This window comes from Pristiophorus japonicus, chromosome 7 (assembly GCF_044704955.1).
Source record: "Pristiophorus japonicus isolate sPriJap1 chromosome 7, sPriJap1.hap1, whole genome shotgun sequence".
Classification (NCBI taxonomy): Eukaryota; Metazoa; Chordata; class Chondrichthyes; family Pristiophoridae; genus Pristiophorus; species Pristiophorus japonicus.
Genome location: NC_091983.1, coordinates 36,379,648 through 36,397,958, shown reverse-complemented (window position 1 = coordinate 36,397,958; position 18,311 = coordinate 36,379,648). Strand labels below are relative to the sequence as shown.

At 42.8% G+C, this 18,311-nt stretch overlaps 1 protein-coding gene across 1 annotated transcript in view; it reads left to right on the top strand.

Moving 5' to 3' along the window:
• LOC139266579 (CUB and sushi domain-containing protein 1-like) overlaps window positions 1-18,311 on the top strand; it is a 3,131,815-nt gene that overhangs the window by 2,643,369 nt on the left and 470,135 nt on the right. Inside the window, exons 33-34 of the mRNA XM_070884173.1 lie at window positions 2,574-2,669; window positions 16,084-16,287. Coding sequence (XP_070740274.1) covers window positions 2,574-2,669; window positions 16,084-16,287 — 300 coding nt within the window. The remainder of the gene's footprint in view (window positions 1-2,573; window positions 2,670-16,083; window positions 16,288-18,311) is intronic.

The window sequence follows — 18,311 nt, the reverse complement described above, 5'->3', positions numbered from 1 at the left end:
TATGCGGCTCAGTGTCAAATTGTTTTATCGCATAATACTCCTGTGAAGCGCCTTGGATATTTCACTATGCTATATAAATATAATTTATTGTTGTTGATTTTATCCACAATTAACAGTCATAAATAAATGTAGAAATATGTGGTATTGATATATAAAACTTCTAAGCATGGCAGGAGGTGAGTGAATACATTTGTTGAGTAAAATGGGCATTCTCCCATTTTTCGTTAGGAGCAGTTTTACATCCCACAGTGCCTTACAAGAGATGTTGCTGTGGCAACAAAAGCCCCTGAATTTAGTTTATTTTATTCAAGCTCAGTGAGATCCTCTAACTTGAGGCAGCTGGTGCTAAACAGCGTCACGTGCCCACTTATTGAAGAAAACACAGATACTGGATCAGATATCAAATTGCTCTTACTTTCATGGAAAATGTACCTAACTCAATGGGTGCAATTAAACATGCAGTGTCACGAGAAAGATCGAGCACAGAGATGTTTCCCTTACAGCAAGGTACTCTGCAAAAATGCTATCCTCAAGGTAAGCAACCTGCAGACGAGAGAGGGTGGACCGACCGATTGGTGCGAATAATGCTCTGGATTGGTCACCTAAAGCTTGCTCCTTGGGGATGATTGTCCCTTCAATCTTCCCTGCTTTCCTCCCTGTGTCTTCAGTTGTTGCTTTACCACATAGTTGCAGCTGAGATGATAAGCTCAGCAGTGTGGGCATTGGCCCTGTGTGTTACTATACCACAGCCGCTGTAGTATGCCACTGGGAATGGTAGCATAGTGGTAATGTTACTCAACTAGAGATCCAGAGAAGCCTAATCTAATAATCCAGAGACAAGAGTTCAAATCCCACCACAGCAGTTGGGGAATTTAAATTCAGTGAATGAAATAAATCTGGAATGTAAGACTAGCTTCATTAATGGTGACCATGAAACTATTGGATTGTTGTAAAAACCCAGCTGGTTTACTAATGTCCTTTAGGGAAGGAAGTCTGCTGTGCTTACCTGGTCTGGACTATGTGACTGCAGACCTGCAGTAATGTGGCTGACTCTTAATTGCCTTCTGAAATGGCTGAGTAAGGCATTCAAGGGCAATTGGGGATTGCAAAAAATGTTGGCTTTGCCAGCGATGCCCACATCCTGGGAATGAATATTAAAAAAAAATCTGTGCCAAGCTTAATAAAATATATATTTTTTATACTGGAGACTTTTTGTTAAAAGTTTACTTTATAAAATAATTTACTCCTTGTAAAAAGCTAAATTGTATTTTAATGTAAAGAAACATCCCTATTCTTTACTATTACTAATATGACCTCACTTACTTTTTTTTGGCATGTTAGCTTTTCCATTCATTTATTATTTCTCCCTCCAACTTTCTCCCCTTTCCTGAAGGCAGTGCCTCAGGCTGGTGCCCAGAACCATGGTCACTGACCCCCACTGTGGTAACTTGTCCAACTGACCATTCTTCAGCTATGAACTTTGGCAGTGAGTGGGTTATTTCACTTGGACTTGTATCACAGCCTCACCCGATCTTATCCTCACCGAGCACTGGGCATTGCTTGCCATTCTTTTAAATCCTTGCACATCACCAATCCTAATTTCTAATGCAAGTTGAGTTCATATTTTTGACATAATTGGGGGAAAATTGCGGTCGGAGGCTTCATTTGGACGAACGCCTTCGATCCAAAATTTTTTAATGGAAATACCTGGTGGTCCAGGAGGAATGTAGGATTCCGGTTGGAGGCCTCCATTCACTGTGCAGCTTCCGAGAACATGTTTTCCAGGTACGTATTCATATCCTGGAATCACGTAGGCTGTGTCCGCCAATCACTTTGTAGTATTCTCATTGATAAAAAGGGAGCTCTGTTTGTACGAGCTCCCATTATTATCAATGAGAATACCCCCTAAAACAAGAATCATAACGCAATAAATAAAAAAAACTCCTCGCATATTTAAAAATAATTGGAATTGAATGTAATTAAATGTTATAGAAATGTAAAAAAAATGTTTTTTAATGTGTTTTCATCGGGTTAAAAATAAACTTACCTTAATGGATAGGGGTTTTAATATAAAAATGAGTGATTAAATTTAATTTTTCTCTGTTTTAAAACAACTCTTACATTGGTGAAAGTAGGCAATTTATAAGCCTACTTTTACCAGGCATAAGAGTTTGAAGAACTTTTGCTGGGCAAGAATTAAGCAAATAGCCCAATCTCTGTCCCGAGGATTGTCCTTCTTGCGGGGATGCATTGGATCTGTCAACATTAATTTTTACAGATTGGAAAAGCCGGTTTTCGGCGCAGGCGTATCGTGCCCCGAGAACTGTCATTTGCGAGGCCTCTTCGGGTATGTGTGCACATCGTACGCACCCGGTGAGGTCGTAATTTTCAACCCAATGAGCATCTAGCAGTTTCTGATCTGTTATTGCCTAAATGTTACATTTTACAGTAGCTTATAATCCATTGAGATGACTTTTTATTAAGTAAGCAAATAACAAATGTATGCCTTAGGCCTGTTTACTATATGAAATAACCATGCTCTGTACCCTCAATTTGATATTTTCCTTCCACAGGAGAGACCTTGCCTCTGGCCACATCAAATCTGATTTTGCTCCGGTTCAGCGCTAAGAGTGGAGCATCATCCAGAGGTTTCCACTTTGTTTATCAAGGTAAAGGATTCAAATTGATTAGTTTTCTCAGAAGGTTTGAAATGGGTCTAAGATGGTGCACAATATGCATAGAAAGCAACTTGATTTTTCCGGGGACGATTTCACTTTTGGTTCAGCAATCTGAAGAGCTGCAACTTGCTAGAAAATCCATTCATAGTCATGAGTGATAATCTCCATCGACATGGCTTTACTATCTTGCAAATCATTGAAGTTCGACAAAATATTTTCACTGTGGGACATCTGGGCAATGGAAAAAGGGTAAAGTACACTTTTTGACAGGAAAAGCTGTCAAAAAGATTTCGATTACGTCATCATTTGCTTACCTCATGTGCCCTTTTCAAAGTAATTCACATTATCTCTTTGAGTACCTGGAACTTTCCTGTGCTTTTTGATTTCGTGTTTAAACTTTGTATAATTAACATTGAAATGAGTAATGCAGTTGAGAATATACTGGTCTCAAATAAAGATGAGCCTTTACTCTGCAACAAGCAAAACTAAATTCAACATTTAAGCAACAAAAATAAATAGCAAAAGAAAGTTGTGCATAATCCTGCATACCAGCTTTCGGAAGGAGCTAATCAGTTTGCTTTTTCTAGATCAGTTCAACTGTGTTCTACTCAACTTGAGCTCATATCTGAATTGTTAATGCAAAAGCCATTGGCTGTAGTACAAGGAAAAGCGCAGCTCAACACCACAATCTAAGAAGAGTGAATTGTGGGACTGAGGCTGAGAGGTGGTCATTTGGTTCAATGAAAGCAGTCGTCAACCTTAAATTTGATTTGGATCCACTGAAAATGTTCTCTTTTTATTGTCTGCAAACCAATCCAAGCCTACATTTGCTGGAACAGATACTGTTGCTAAGCCACATACATACTGTATCACAGCTTCCAAAGCTAGTTACAGAATGTTAAAATTCAGCTGTTGGCTTTAACATGGAGAAAATGTTAATGAAGAATGTGCTGGCTGGTGGTATAGTGACATTGGCCCAATAATTGCGGCCTCTCCAGGTGCGTACGATGTGACCACGCACCCGAAGAGGCCTCACAAATGTCGGTTCTCGGCGCGCAATGCGTATGTGCCGAGCACCGACTTTTGCGCTCTGTCAAAAGTTCTTTAGATAGATCGTTCACATCCCTGGGAGAAGGACATTCGTGGGTGGAGATTTGGGCTATTTACCCAGATCTTGCTCAGCGAATGTCCTTCAAACTCTTACGCCTGGTAAACGCAGGTGAATAACCTACTTTTACCAGCATAAGAGTTTTAAAACATTTCATTTGCGAGGCCTCTTTGGGTGCAATCACACATCGTACACAGAAAGACCGCAATCTTCGGGCCAATTCACTAAGGTAATTTGAGTTATTGGCTCTGGAATTCCGCTCGGAGGCTTCTTTCGGACGAACGCCTCCGACCGGAGAATTTTTACGAAAGTACCAGGCGGCCCGGGAGGAGCGTGGGATTCTGGTGAGGAGGCCTTCTCTTCCTGCGCTACGAAGCACGCTCCCGTCCTCCAGGTTCGGACGCAGTCACGTGTGACTGCATAGCCAATCAGGTACAGTATTCCGCAGCTAAACACACTAAACACCATAATAAAAAATAAAAAACACACCTCACATAATTAAAATTAATTGAAATTAAAGTTAATAAATGTCTTCGAAAAATAATTCCAATTTTTAAAGAAGTTTTTAAAATTATGGCTTAAAATAAACTTACTGTAGCCGGCAGGGTTTTTAAACAATGAAATGTGGTTTTTAAATGTTATTTTATTTTGTTTTTGTTTGTTTTAAAACTCTTACGCCTGTAAAAGTAAGCTATGCGCCTGCTTTTATCAGGCACAAGAGTTTTGAGGACATTTGCTGGGCAAGATATGGGTAAATACCGCAATCTTACCCTTGCAAATGTCCTCGCTCCTGAGATGCAGAGGATCTGTCAATCTGAAGCTTGACAGATCAGAAAAGCCAGTTTTCAGTGCATGCACTTTGTGCGCTGAAAAACAGCTTTTGCGATGCCTTCCTGGGTCCGTACACAATCAGGGGAGGCCGGGATTTCTGGGCCAATAACGGCTCTTTAATTGATTGATTATATCCTGCACAAAATCTGCATTGATGTTTTCACTTTGGTGGTCGTTAATTTTGCTGAGGAAGTTAAAGTTTTGAGGATTGGCAGCACTCACATAATGTATTGGTTTTTGTATGCTTTGTGCAGAGATTGTTCACCATTGACCAGGATTTTGGCTGTATTTATAAAGAAGGTTGATGATTTTAACAGTAGTTTTTACAGTCAGTTAAATGTTGCTAATTGATTTAACTTGGATTATTTGCATATTGGAATGAATATTAAATATGTAGGAAGAATTGAATCAGAAATTCCATCAGAGGAATTGATTGGGATTTAGCATATTTATGTCCAAGGTTTTAGGAATTATTATGCATGAACTGGCTTGCTGAAAGAAAATGTTATAACTAGGGTTTAATGTGAGTATAATGCAGTATTGCAAAAATTTACTATTCATTCTTACAAACCTCAAGGACATAATACATAACCTAATGTACTGCTAAAAAATACTTAATTTAACAATCATCTAAATAACAGAGTTCTCAACATTATAACATTTAATTTCAATAATCACAGCAAATGTTTTATTCATCATAGGCAGTCCCTCGGAATCGAGGAAGACTTGGTTCCACTCTTAAAATGAGTCCTTAGGTGGCTGAACAGTCCAATATGAGAGCCACAGTCCCTGCCACAGGTGGGACAGACAGTCGTTGAGGGTAAGGGAGGGTGGGATAGGTTTGCAGTGCATTCCTTCCACTGCCTGCGCTTGTTTTCTGCATGCACTCGGCGATGAGACTCAAGGCGCTCAACGCTGTCCCGGATGCACTTCCTCCACTCAGGGCGGTCTTTGGCCAAGGATTCCCAGGTGTCGGTGGGTATGCCGCACTTTATCAGGGAGGCTTTGAGGGTGTCCTTGTAATGTTTCCTCTGCCCACCTTTGGCTCGTTTGCCATGAAGGAGTTCCGACTGGAGCGTTGCTTTGGGAGTCTCGTGTCTGGCATGCGGACAACGGGGCCTGCCCAGCGGAGCTGATCAAGTGTGGTCAGTGCTTCAATGCTGGGGATGTAGGCCTGGTCAACAAATGTTTTTATTATTTCAAATATAGATGCATAGTTATCAAGGTCTTTTGTCAATGAAAGACAATAGCTTAGTATATTCAACACAATCTGAATCGTGTACTATCGCGGCTTTAAATGGTGTTTGTCCAAAACTCATATTAAAATTCAGTTTTCAAGGTCGCAATCTGTGCATGGTAGAGTTAAAAGTAGCACTGGTGTGCTTTCAGGTTGAGTCTCTGACCTCATTTCTAATTACTAAAGATATAGGCCTAGAAATTTGGGTCATTTACGTCTCCCGTTAGCACCCCTGGCGGGGGGAGGGGGTGCGGGGGTGAGGTGGTTAAAGGGGACGCAAATGACTTTGTGACCAGGTGTGGTTCCGCTAACGATAACTGCTAAATTCCACGGGAGTTTAGCAGCAGCAGTAACCCGTAGTGCCCAGCTCCGCTACACCGGTGATGCTGACGTCATCACCGTGTGCAGCGCACCAGACCCTAAATTGGGTGTCGCCCACTGAAGCTCTGCCGGGCGATGACAGCGGCAGCTTCAGGGGACGCGTACTAGGTGGCCGGCCGCTTGAGGGCAAAAGTTAAAGAGGAGGTGCGTTGCTGTTTAAAAATTAATATCCAATTTTTTCCTGCGCCCCGTTGGTGCTTTGACCCCATTGGGGTCCGTGCCGCAATCGGTCAGCCCGGCACTCTGCTTGAGTGCCGTGCTGTTGGCACAGTACCCCCGCTTCCTGGTGATCCAGGTAGGACCCTTTTTTTGCTACAGAGTTTGCAGCTTTGGCCCTTCCCTTTAATTAAGGGAAGAGCCCCTCCTACATAGCAGTGCTATGCGGCCCAGTGTGTAGCGCTGTGCCCCGCTCCAGAGAGTGGTGAACCTGTGGAATTCTCTACCACAGGAAGTTGTTGAGGCCAATTCGCTAAATATATTCAAAAAGGAGTTAGATGTAGTCCTTACTACTAGGGGGATCAAGGGGTATGGTGAGAAAGCAGGAATGGGGTACGGAAGTTGCATGTTCAGCCATGAACTCATTGAATGGCGGTGCAGGCTCGAAGGGCCGAATGGCCTACTCCTGCACCTATTTTCTATGTTTCTATGACATGTCCACCCCGCTAACGCCCCAGAAAGGAAGTAGAGTGCTTTATTTTGCTCTCCATTTCCTTTCGGGGGCGGTAACCCAATTTCTTGCGAGATGCAAGACTTCTGTGCCTGGCACCAAGTCTCGTGCCTCGCAAGTGTCATGAGGCGGTACCCAATTTTTCCCTGATCGTTTCTCTCATCTAGTCACAGATTAGCTGTTTGCTTTGATGATTCATGTTTTGGTAAGTCATCTTTCCTCGTATTCCTGTTTGGTAATTTTTTTCTGCCTTCTCCGAGAACGTTTTCATTTAGGCGAATAATTTTTCACCGTAAGCTACTAGAATTGAACATGGCTTCAGCAAATTGAACCAATCAAAGCAAGTAAATCCACCATCAGCAATCATCTCAAAAGTAAAATTAGCATTAAAACAGACATAGCTGCAGTTATTGTAGAGACCAAAATATTAATATGATGGCATTTTTTTTTTACAATTATTTTGTTTTGTTTCTCTGGGGATCCATTAATCTGCCAAAGTTACAGCGAGAGATCGCGAGTTTCAGAGCCAATTGTAACTTTAATTTTCTGGCCTGCAATCTTCCCTGTTGTCAGGGAGGCATTAAATTTACTCAGCAGAAATATGTACCCAGTAAGATAATGAGAATAATAAATACATGATTGTAAATTGAAGGTTTTTACTGCACTGAACCCTCCATTTTGTTTAAACAATTGGCTTTCATTAACAAAGTACCTGTCATCAACAATCTTTTGTGTGGACAAATTCGAACTAGATTTAGCTAAGTTCTTATTGGAGTGCTTTTGGTAAGTCATAGAATCATGCATCATAGAAGCAGATCATTTGGCCCATCATGAGTGTGCCGACTCTTTCAAAGAGCTATCCAATTAGTTTCATTCCCTGGTTCTTTCCTCATAACTGTGCTAGTGAATACAGAAATAGGAGGATAGAAAAGGTGAATGCGTGGCTGGAGATTTGGTGAATGCAGGCGGGAGGGCTTTAGATTCCTGAGGCATTGGGACCGTTTCTGGGGGAGGTGGGACCTGTACAGGCCAGACGGATTGCGCCTCAACAGAGCCGGTGTTTGATAGTGCTGTTCGGGAGGGTTTAAATCAGCTTGGCAGTGGGATGGGAACCTGAGAATAGATTCAGTGGGGAGAGAAGCAAAGCTGTAATTGGGCAGCAGAGAAGAAGAAGTAGAAAGTGAATTTGGAAGACAGAGGAAACAAGGGCTGGAAAATAGACAACAGGAGAGTTTGGCAATACTAAATGGTATATAGTTCAATGCAAGGAGTATAAGAAATAAGGCAGATGAGCTGAGAGCACAGATTGAATCTTGGGAGTACGATATTATAGCCATTACTGAGACATGGCTGAAAGAAGGGCAGGTATGGCAGCTCAACATTCCAAGTTACAGGGTTTTCAGAAGGAATAGAGAGGGGGGTAAAAAAGGAGGGGGTGTCACATTATTGATTAAAAAAACAATTACAGCTGTGAGAAGGGATGATATGCTAAAGGGGTCATCAAACGAGGCCATATGAATTGAATTAAAGAACAAAAAAGGGGTGATCACACTACTGGGGGTGTACTATAGACCCCCAGCAGTCAGAGGGCGATAGAAGAACAAATATGTGGGCAAATTGCTGCGAAGTGCAAAAACTATAGAGCTGTAATAGTGGTGGATTTCAACTACACTAATATTAACTGGGAAAAAGGTAGTGTGAATGGTACAGCGGGTGCAGAATTCCTAAAATGCATTGAGGAGAACTTCTTTAGCCACTATGTAACAAGCCCAACAAGGGAGGGACTCGTTTTTTTGGGAATGATGAGGGGCAGGTAGAAGGGGTATCAGTGGGAGAGCATTTTGGTGCCAGTGATCATAATTCAGTAAGAATTAGTATAGTTATGGAAAAGGACAAAGGGGGACCAGGAATAAAAGTTTTCAATTGGGTAAAGCCAATTTTGCTGAGCTGAGATGGAATTTGGCCAAAGTGGACTGGAAACAGCTACTTGATAGTAAATCAGTGTCAGAGCAGTGGGAGGCATTCAAGGAGGAGATCCTGAGGGTACAGAGGTAGTATATTCCCTTAAAAATAAGGGTGGTGCTAACAAATCTAGAGCCCCCTGGATGTCAAGGGACATACAGGGTAAGATAAAGCAAAAAAGGGAAGATTATGACAGATACCAAGAACTCAACACTGCAGAAACTCTAGAGGGGGTATAGGAAGTGCAGGGCTTCAATTAAAAAAAGATATCAGGAAAGCAAAGAGAGAGCATGAAAGAATGTTGGCAAGTAAAATCAGGGAAAAGAGAAAGAGTGGGGCCTATTAGAAACCGTAAAGGAAATCTGTGTGTGTTCGATGACTTGGACTTAAATGTTGGGGGTATGAATAAGAAGTTTGCAGATGACACTAAAATAGGCTGTGTGGTTGATAATGAAGAAGAAAGCTGCGGACTGTAGGAAAATATCAATGTATTGGTCAGGTGGACAGAACAGTAGTAAATGGAATTCAATCCGGATAAATGTGAGATAATGAATTTGGGGAGGTCAAACAAGGTAAGCGAATGCACATTAAATGTACGACACTGGAAAGTGTAGAGGAACAAAGGGACCTTGGAGTGCAGGTCCACAGATCCCTGAAGGTAGCAGGCCAGGTAGATAAGATGGTTAAGAAGGCATATGGAATACTGGCCTTTATAAGTCAAGGCATGGAATACAAGAGCAAGGAGGTTATGCTTGAACTGAATAAAACACTGGTTAGGCCACAGCTGTGCAGTTCTGGTCATCACATTGCAGGAATGATGTGATTGCACTGGAAAGGGTGCAGAGGAGATTTACAAGAATGTTGCCTGGACTGGAGAATTTTGGCTATGAGGGAAGATTGGAAATGCTGGGTCTGTTTTCTTTGGAACAGAGGAGGCTAAGAGGAGAGCTGATTGAGGTGTATAAAATTATGAGGGGCCTGAATAGAATGGATCGGAAGGACCTGTTTCCATTGGCAAAGGGGTCAACAACCAGGGGGCATAGATTTAAATTAATCGGGGGGAGGTTTAGAGGTGATATGAGGGAAAAGTTCTTTATCCAGAGGGTGGTGGGGGTCCGGAACTCACTGCCTGAAAGTGTGGTAGAGGCAGAAACCCTCATCACATTTAAAAGATACTTGGATATGCACTACAGGGCTACGGACCAAGAGCTGGAAAGTGGGATTAGGCTGGATAGCTCTTGGTCGGCCGGTGCAGACACGATGGGCCGAAATGGCCTCCTTCCGTGCTGTAAATTTCTATGTTTCTATGATTTTGTGATAACGTCACAAATGTTTCCCTTTTGAAGTATATCTCCACTTCCCTTTTGAATGTTACTATTGAATCGGCTTCCACCACCCTTTCAGGCAGTGAGTTTCAGATCATAACAACTTGCTGTGTAAACAAGAGTCCCCTCATCTCCACTGATCCCTCTAATTATTTTTGGCGGCACGCGGGTCATTCAAAATACCACGCCTGTGCGTTTTTTGCATTGAAAAGCCAGCAAGCTGGCTGCGGGGTTCCCTGGAGTCCTCTCCACGCGACTGTGCAGTTTTAAGACACCGTTGGTCATCACCCCTCTGGTTCTTTTGCCAATTGCCTTCAATCTGTGTCCTCTGGTTACCGACCGTCCTGCCTGTGGAAATAGTTCCCTCTCATTTACTCTATCATTTTGAGCACCTCAATTAAATCTCCCCTTAACCGTAAGTGCTTGCAGTAACCAATCAAGTGCTGGAGAGCGGCTAAGGCCTCAACAAGAAGGCTGAGTGTCCTGAGCAGCTGTGCTGTGCTGGAACTGGTGCAGCATTCCAGTTTTTAAAGCAGAGGAAATTGGACTCAGGAGAGCCTTTGAGCTGCTGAAACTACAATTGTTTGCACTTGGCTAATAACAAATGTTTCAGCGCAAGATGCAATAAGAAATTTCACAGGCACATTTGTCCATCAATCCCCATTAACCAATGATAAATACCCAGGCTTATTATCATTCCTTCCATCTAATTTTACGATTCCTTGCAAACAGGCACAGGAAAGAATTAGTGCCCACGCCGATTTGCAAGGCTTGTAAATGCCCCTGAGGTCTATATCAGTAAAGAACTGGCATATTCCTAACAAGTGCCCATGGGCACAACGTAAGTCTTGTTAAACGAGACTTTTGTTCCTAAATAGGAGCCAGGAACCAATTGATTTTTCATGAGATTACAATTTATCTCTCAACTTCTTCTGCCAATCTCTCTGTGCAATAAATGAGCACAATATTCTGGACTGGAAAGTCAATCATTTTATTTATCACCTTCCATTCCAGGCTGACCTTATTTGGCATTCACTTTTACACTGTACTGATTTCAACTTTATCTCACGGCAGTATGTAACATTTACTAAAGGATAGAGAAGTATAATTGATGTCAAAAACAGCATTCTTTTCTGATTCTGACTTCTTGTGGCCTCATACACCCAAAGTGAAAAGTGTGACCTTTACAATAATCCAATTTGTAGTTGTTAAGGGACTGCATTCTACAAAACGATGGCAGGAAAAAGTTGCATTTTTCCGAATCCATGCAGGGCATACGGATCACAGCTGTCAAATTCATAATTGGACTTTGTGAATTTCTGGAGGTTGCTAATTTGACCAATATCTGTCCGATTTGCCAGTGGTGTTGGATATATTTTCGATACCTATTTCATTAGTAGCGAATGAAGCATTCAAAAATAATTCCCTCAAGAAGTGTGGAACATTGTGCCTTATGGTCTATATCAGTAAAGAACTGGCATATCCCTAACAAGTGCCCACCGGCACAACGTAAGTCTTGTTAAACGAGACTTTAATCCTAAATAGGAGCCAGGAACCAATTGATTTTTCACGATATTACAATTTATCTCTCAATTTCTTCTGCCAATCTCTCTGTGCAGTATGTAATGCAGGGGTTATTTCTATGATCCTGTGATCCCAATGGGGAGCCATGCTCATTGGGAACGTGGGTTACAACATTTTAGTCCTGATTCTCCGATCCGCACTCCCTGACAGTGTGGCTACCTGCTGGGAGTAGCAGCAGGGAGCCACACTAGAATTACTCCTGCTTTGTATCACGCTATGCGCTTGTTCAATATCTCATAGCTTTTAGCCTTGCCGCTTACAGTCCACATCTTCCCTGTACGACCTTGCATCCCGACTTCCTCCGGCACGGATGCAAGGTCGTACAGGGAAGATGTGGACTGTTAATGGGATATCGTATTCATTTTTCTTCTATTTTTCTATGCTCTATATCATTTGTATTGTGTCTCTGGGTGAATGTAAGAACATAAGAAATAGGAGCAGGAGTAGGCCATTCTGCCCCTCGAGCCTGCTCCGCCTTTCAATAAGATCATGGACGATCTTCGGCCTCAACTCCACTTTCCTGCACTGTCCCCATATCCCTTGATTCGCTTAATATCCAAAAATCTATCGATCTCCGTATTAAATATACTCAACGACTGATCATCCACAACCCTGAATATTCATAGTACAATAATGGTAACCCTATTTACTGTTCAACTTCTTATTTCAAAATTATTTTAGAATGTTCTTTCTGCACTGTATGCAGCAGTAAGCCACAGTTAGGTAACTGTTTCTCAAGACTGGCTCTGCTAAAATTAAAATAAGAACACCGAACAGGCAAAGAAGATCTTGGGCTAGATTTTCGGTTCTGCTCATTACCGGTCAGTAATAGCGGTGGGGCGGTAAAGTTTGCGCCCGGAAAAACTTTGCGCCTCAGTCAGCAAAATTCATCAGCTGGACCCTGAGTGTGGGGTAGAGTGCGAAGGGATGCATTACACACCTCTTTTAAGGTGCTAGGCCAGCTGAGCAAGTGAAAATCCCGAGCTAAACAGCCGGCTTCGGAGCGCTCTACGAGAGGTCGGGGAGAAAAAGAAAACCTGAAGAAAAACACCAAAAACATTCCCAATAAATAACTCACACCACCACAACATAAACCGCAAAAAAAAATCAATCACACTTACCTGAGGTCGACATTACTTACCTCAGTGCAGCCGCTACAGCTTGGATCACCAGCTTTCACAGGCGGTCCCAGTAGGGCATTCTACGCGTCGGGCGGCAGCCAAAAATCGAGCTTGTGTCTGTACCAGGGCGTTGCACACCAGCTCGCCTCTTCTGACAGTAATGCTCCGCGTCCCGTCGAAACCGGCATCGAATGTCCCGACGGGGCGCTGGAAATGGGCCGCCCACCCAGAGGTGCTTACCACCGCCATTGCCACCCCTCCGGGGCGCTGACAGAGACAGCAGGAGACCGAAAATCCAGCCGATTGGACTTATTTACTGGATGGAAAGTTCTCATCTCTGTGAAAATTCAATGGACCATAGAGTCTTACAGCACAGGAGGAGGTAACTCGGCCCATCGTGCCTGTGCCGGCTCTTTGAAAGTGCTATTCAATTAGTCCCATTCTACTTCTCTTTCCCCATTGCCCTGCAATTATCTTTTTTGAGAAATATATTTAATGTACTTCATCTGCAAGGTATTGAAAAATGACTCTGAAACATTCAGTGGGTCAGTTTTGAGGTTAATTATGTCCAGTGACAGGAATCTAGGGCAGGGTATTTCCTTGGAGCTGCTGTTCCTGGTAACCTCGCCAGAAGTGAAGCAGAAATCCTCTTTACACATGTAAGCGGAGGTTCTGTTGCATTTCCGGGGACGTTGTGGTGGCAGAGTGGGAGCAGCTCTGAGGAAATGTCTTTTTTTTTCTAGTTTTCCCTCCTCCTCTCCTGAACATGAGTGTTGCTGGGTTTCAATTTCCACAAGTGCCAGCAGTCCTTCAGTACCTTGGTCAGTTAGAGCTGGAATGTTATTATCTATTGACAAGATCACAGTCAAGCCTGATCTTGCTACTAGGTAAGTGGGAAAACCCTGGCTGATGATTATTTCTTTTTGTCCAGGGCACCAAGGCCAATTATAGCATCCCCATTCGTGCCCAAGTGTGATCAGCTAAGTTACCACAGGCTGCAAATGGGGCCTACTGGGCTGTGTGACTTAGTGCATCCCTAAGTAGTGAGATTAATACATGAGGCCACTGGGGAACCAAAATCAAATAGGATGTTATCAATGGAAGTATCTCTCCTAAGTTGTAATTATTGAGTGCATAAATTGAGAAATTTAATTTGCCTAGCCACCTTCTGAAGATTTTGATTCGCAGTTTCAAAAAAAAAGAATGGATAATTTAGCGATGTAGCACGTTAGCATAGGAATGTGCTGTGCTACGGATTTGTGGTTTGTGCATTTAGACATAGCAGATGGTGAGTTTCTGACTACAGCTGGCACGGCATGGAGCCAGGGAGCAAAGACACGATACATCTCTGCAGGGAGAGAAAATCCAGAGAGCAACTCAACAGCGGCTGCACTCACACACTTTACAGTCAGTGTTCCCTCTAAGCTGCGTGGTTGCATAGTAATGGGGCAGGTCCCATGCAGGCCGCTCACCGGCTTTTACATTGTAAATACCGCGCATGCACAGAAATTTAAAGGGACCACGCATTAAAAGAAACAGGCTGTGCAGAACAAAGCGCAGCTTACAGGGAACATTGATTACAGTGGTTGTGCATTGGCAGGCATGTGAGCGCAGAGCATCTGCAGCACTGGCTATGAATATCTTTGGGGTGTATCCATTGGACTTACGTTGTAACTCTGGCAGAAGAGTGGCAGAACCCACCGGGAAGTAGCAAGTACCTGGTGGCACCAGGCCTTTGCTGATTCTGCGATTTTCTGGCCTGCCTTGCAACAGTGAAACTTCTTCCTACCTCTTACAAGGCAAATTGCAGCAATGCACAGAATCAACAGCAAGGACTCCTTGTGCTGGGAATACCCGCTTCCCAGGTTCATTTGGGATCTGATATAGCACCAAATGCCAATTCATGAGTTCATAACTGCCAGCCTGCAGAGGAGCGTGAGTGGATCCCGGGTGACATGGAGCACTAAAGAATGCCCAATTTTTTTTTTTTTAATTCTCCATGACCCCTTTTACATAAGGTGGTTTGAAGGCCATGGGCAGGCACCTGATTTTCGAGCTGCATGGAGCACAGGCACCATGAAAGTTAGTCACCATTCCACCGATCTTGCAGTGTGAGCACTGGAGGGCATTAATAAAGACAAAAAAAGAACGACTTACATTTATATAGTACCTTTCACGACGACCAGACGTCTCAAAGCGCTTTACAGTCAATTAAGTACTTTTGGAGTGGTAGTCACTGTTGTAATGTGGGAAACACGGCAGCTAATTTGCACACACCAAGCCCCATAAACAGCAATGTGATAATGACTAGATAAACTGTTTTTGTTATGGTGATTGAGAGATAAATATTGGCCAGAACACCGGGGACATCTCCCCTGCTCTTCTTCGAAATAGTGCCACGGGATCTTTTACGTTCACCTGAGAGGACAGACGAAGCCTTGCTTTAATGACTCATCCGGAAGACAGCACCTGCACTGGAGTGTCAGCCTAGATTTATGTGCTTAAGTCATTGGAGTGGGATTTGAACCCACAGCCTTCTGACTCCGAGGCGAGTTTGCGACCCACTGAGCCACAGCTGACACATTAAGTGGTACAATGCCAATGTAACCACTGAGAACTTGGCCTGTGATTTTTTTTTTGGCAGCTTTTTCAGGACAAGAATGACATATGGCCCAGCAGGAACGTATAAAGGGTTGAAAAACTAATTTAAAAAGAATGGGGCAAGATGTAAGTTGATTGTCTATAGATGTGTTATGAGGAAGAATGTGCCAGCAGAGAAAAAATAGAAGATAATAATGTTTCATTTGTTCCTGGTGCTTTATAAAACAGAAGCATTTGATGTGCTCCATAGATTGTTTCATTCTGTAATATTTCACGTTACCTGCTTGCAAAATATCAATTTGAGAAAATAAATGCAATATTTGCTTCTCGGAGAATGAAAACCCATAAGTCCTTCAGGGATAAATTTGAAATACCTGGGAGAGGAGAGTTATGAACTGTTAGATTCATGCATTTATTTTATAACATTTTTTCAGCGTTGCAGTACAAATGTTGACTTATATTGATGTATCCAATTTGTATATCAGATGTAGCATATTAGTAGAAAAATCAAGCGCATAAAGTATTGTTCCCTGCTGAATCATTTTTTATTATTAAAGAGTTTACACTAATTTGTATTTTTCTTTCTAGCTGTTCCCCGCACGAGTGCCACCCAATGCAGCTCTGTACCCGAGCCCAGATATGGTCGAAGAATAGGTTCAGAATTTTCTGCAGGTTCCATAATTCGTTTTGAATGCAACCCAGGATATCACCTCCAAGGCTCAAAGGCTATTCAATGTCAGGCTGTGCTTAATGGCTTGGCACAGTGGAATGACACAATACCAAGCTGTGTAGGTAAGTGCAGATGAAATTGCCCCTGTTTTATGATTTGAGGAATTTGCATGTGCACTAAGACTTAGAGCATTTTTCAGCAGGGTAGTGATATATGTAAATTTGTTGACCATACTTGCCGTCTCCAAGTTTTGATTGTGTGCTGTTCCACAGCAAGCAACCTTCTTCAGCTTCTTGATCATTTGCTGAAAGGTTTGGTTTATAGAAATGGCTTTATAGAAAACCCACATAGTTTTCATCCCTATTTAACATAGATTCAGTCAATAATAGATTTTCTTTTACAGCTAGTGTTATTTTGGTCTGTAAAAGGGGCCGAATCCCAGAAGAGTTGGTTTCTGGCCCTCATTAGAACATAAGAACATAAGAACTAGGAGCAGGAGTAGGCCATTTGGCCCCTCGAGCCTCCTCCACCATTTAATAAGATCGTGGCTGATCTGATCATGGACTCAGCTCCACTTCCCTGCCCGCTCCCCATAACCCTTTATTCCCTTATCGCTCAAAAATCTGTCTATCTCCGCCTTAAATATATTCAATGACCCAGCCTTCACAGCTCTCTGGGGCAGAGAATTCCATAGATTTACAACTCTCTGAGAGAAGAAATTCCTCACCTCTGTTTTAAATGGGTGGCCCCTTATTCTGAGACTATATCCCCTGTTCCCTTATGTGGAAATATCCTCTCTACATCCACCTTGTCGAGCCCCCTATTTATCTTATATGTTTCGATAAAATCACCTCGCATTCTTCTGAACTCCAATGAGTATAGGCCCAACCTATCTTCATAAGTCAACCCCCTCATCTCTGGAATCAACCTTGTGAACCTTCTATGAACAGCCTCCAATGCAAGAATGTCCTTCCTTAAATACGGAGACCAAAACTGTACGCAGTACTCCAGGTGTGGCCTCACCAATACCCTGTACAGTTGTAGCAGGACTTCTCTGCTTTTATACTCCATCTCCCTTGCAATAAAGGCCAACATTCCATTTGCCTTCCTACTCCTGACCTAGGAGTTTCAGGGTCAATCCCTTTAATGAAGGAAACATCTCAACTAATTTCATTGGGTGGTGGAAGAAGATATACAGATAAAACAAAAAAAGAAGGGAAAATTGGAACAGCTGAGAGAATGCTTGGTCAAAAAATGGGTTTCAAAGGAGCAAAGAGAAGTGGAGCAGTGATAGAGTTAGAGAGGGACTTTCAGAGAGTGGGGCTGCGCTAGCTGAAAACTATGCCACCAATGATGGGGTAAAAGGAGGGGAGGATGCACAAAATGTGAGATTTGTATGGCATGGAGATGAGACTGGAGTCAGCTGTAGTGCCGGTGAGGTCAGGGAGTTGAAGAAAAGAAAAGAATTTGAAATTGAACATAGCAGAGGGATAGGAAGCCAATGTAGGTCAATAAGGATTGAGATGAAGGTTGAGCAGGACGTAGTGTGGGACAATATAGAAACAGCTGATATTTGAACAAGTTGGAATTTATACAAGGTGAAAGATGGGAGTCTGGCAAGGAGGCCATTGAAGAAACTGGATCTGGAGGTGACAAGAACATGGATAGCGATACAACAGCAGAATGGCTGAGGAGGATGATGTTGCCCAGGCAGAAATAAGGTGCCTTGCCGATGGACAATATGAAGTTTCCAGGTTAACTCTGGGTCCGAAAGAATGCCAAGATTTTTCATGATATTCCTCAGCTTAAGCGTATGGCTGGGGAAGGGTATGGTATTGCTGGCAATGGAGTGGTTTAACCAGGACTGGTGATGGAATGTGTGGCCAAGGTGGGGTCTGCAAATGTTGGCTTTGGCGATGTTCAATTGGAGAATATTTTGATGCATAACTTAATGGCAGCTCAATAGCACAGAGATGGTCATGGTTGCATTGGGGCAGATAAGAATGGAAGGAGATGGGGAGCATTTACACAGAGCCAACAGTGGAGTTAAAGCAATGTTAGATGATTCCATGGTCAACTGTATCAACTACCATGAGAATGTTGAGGTAGGCAATGAGGGATAATGCACCACAGTCACAGTCAGAGG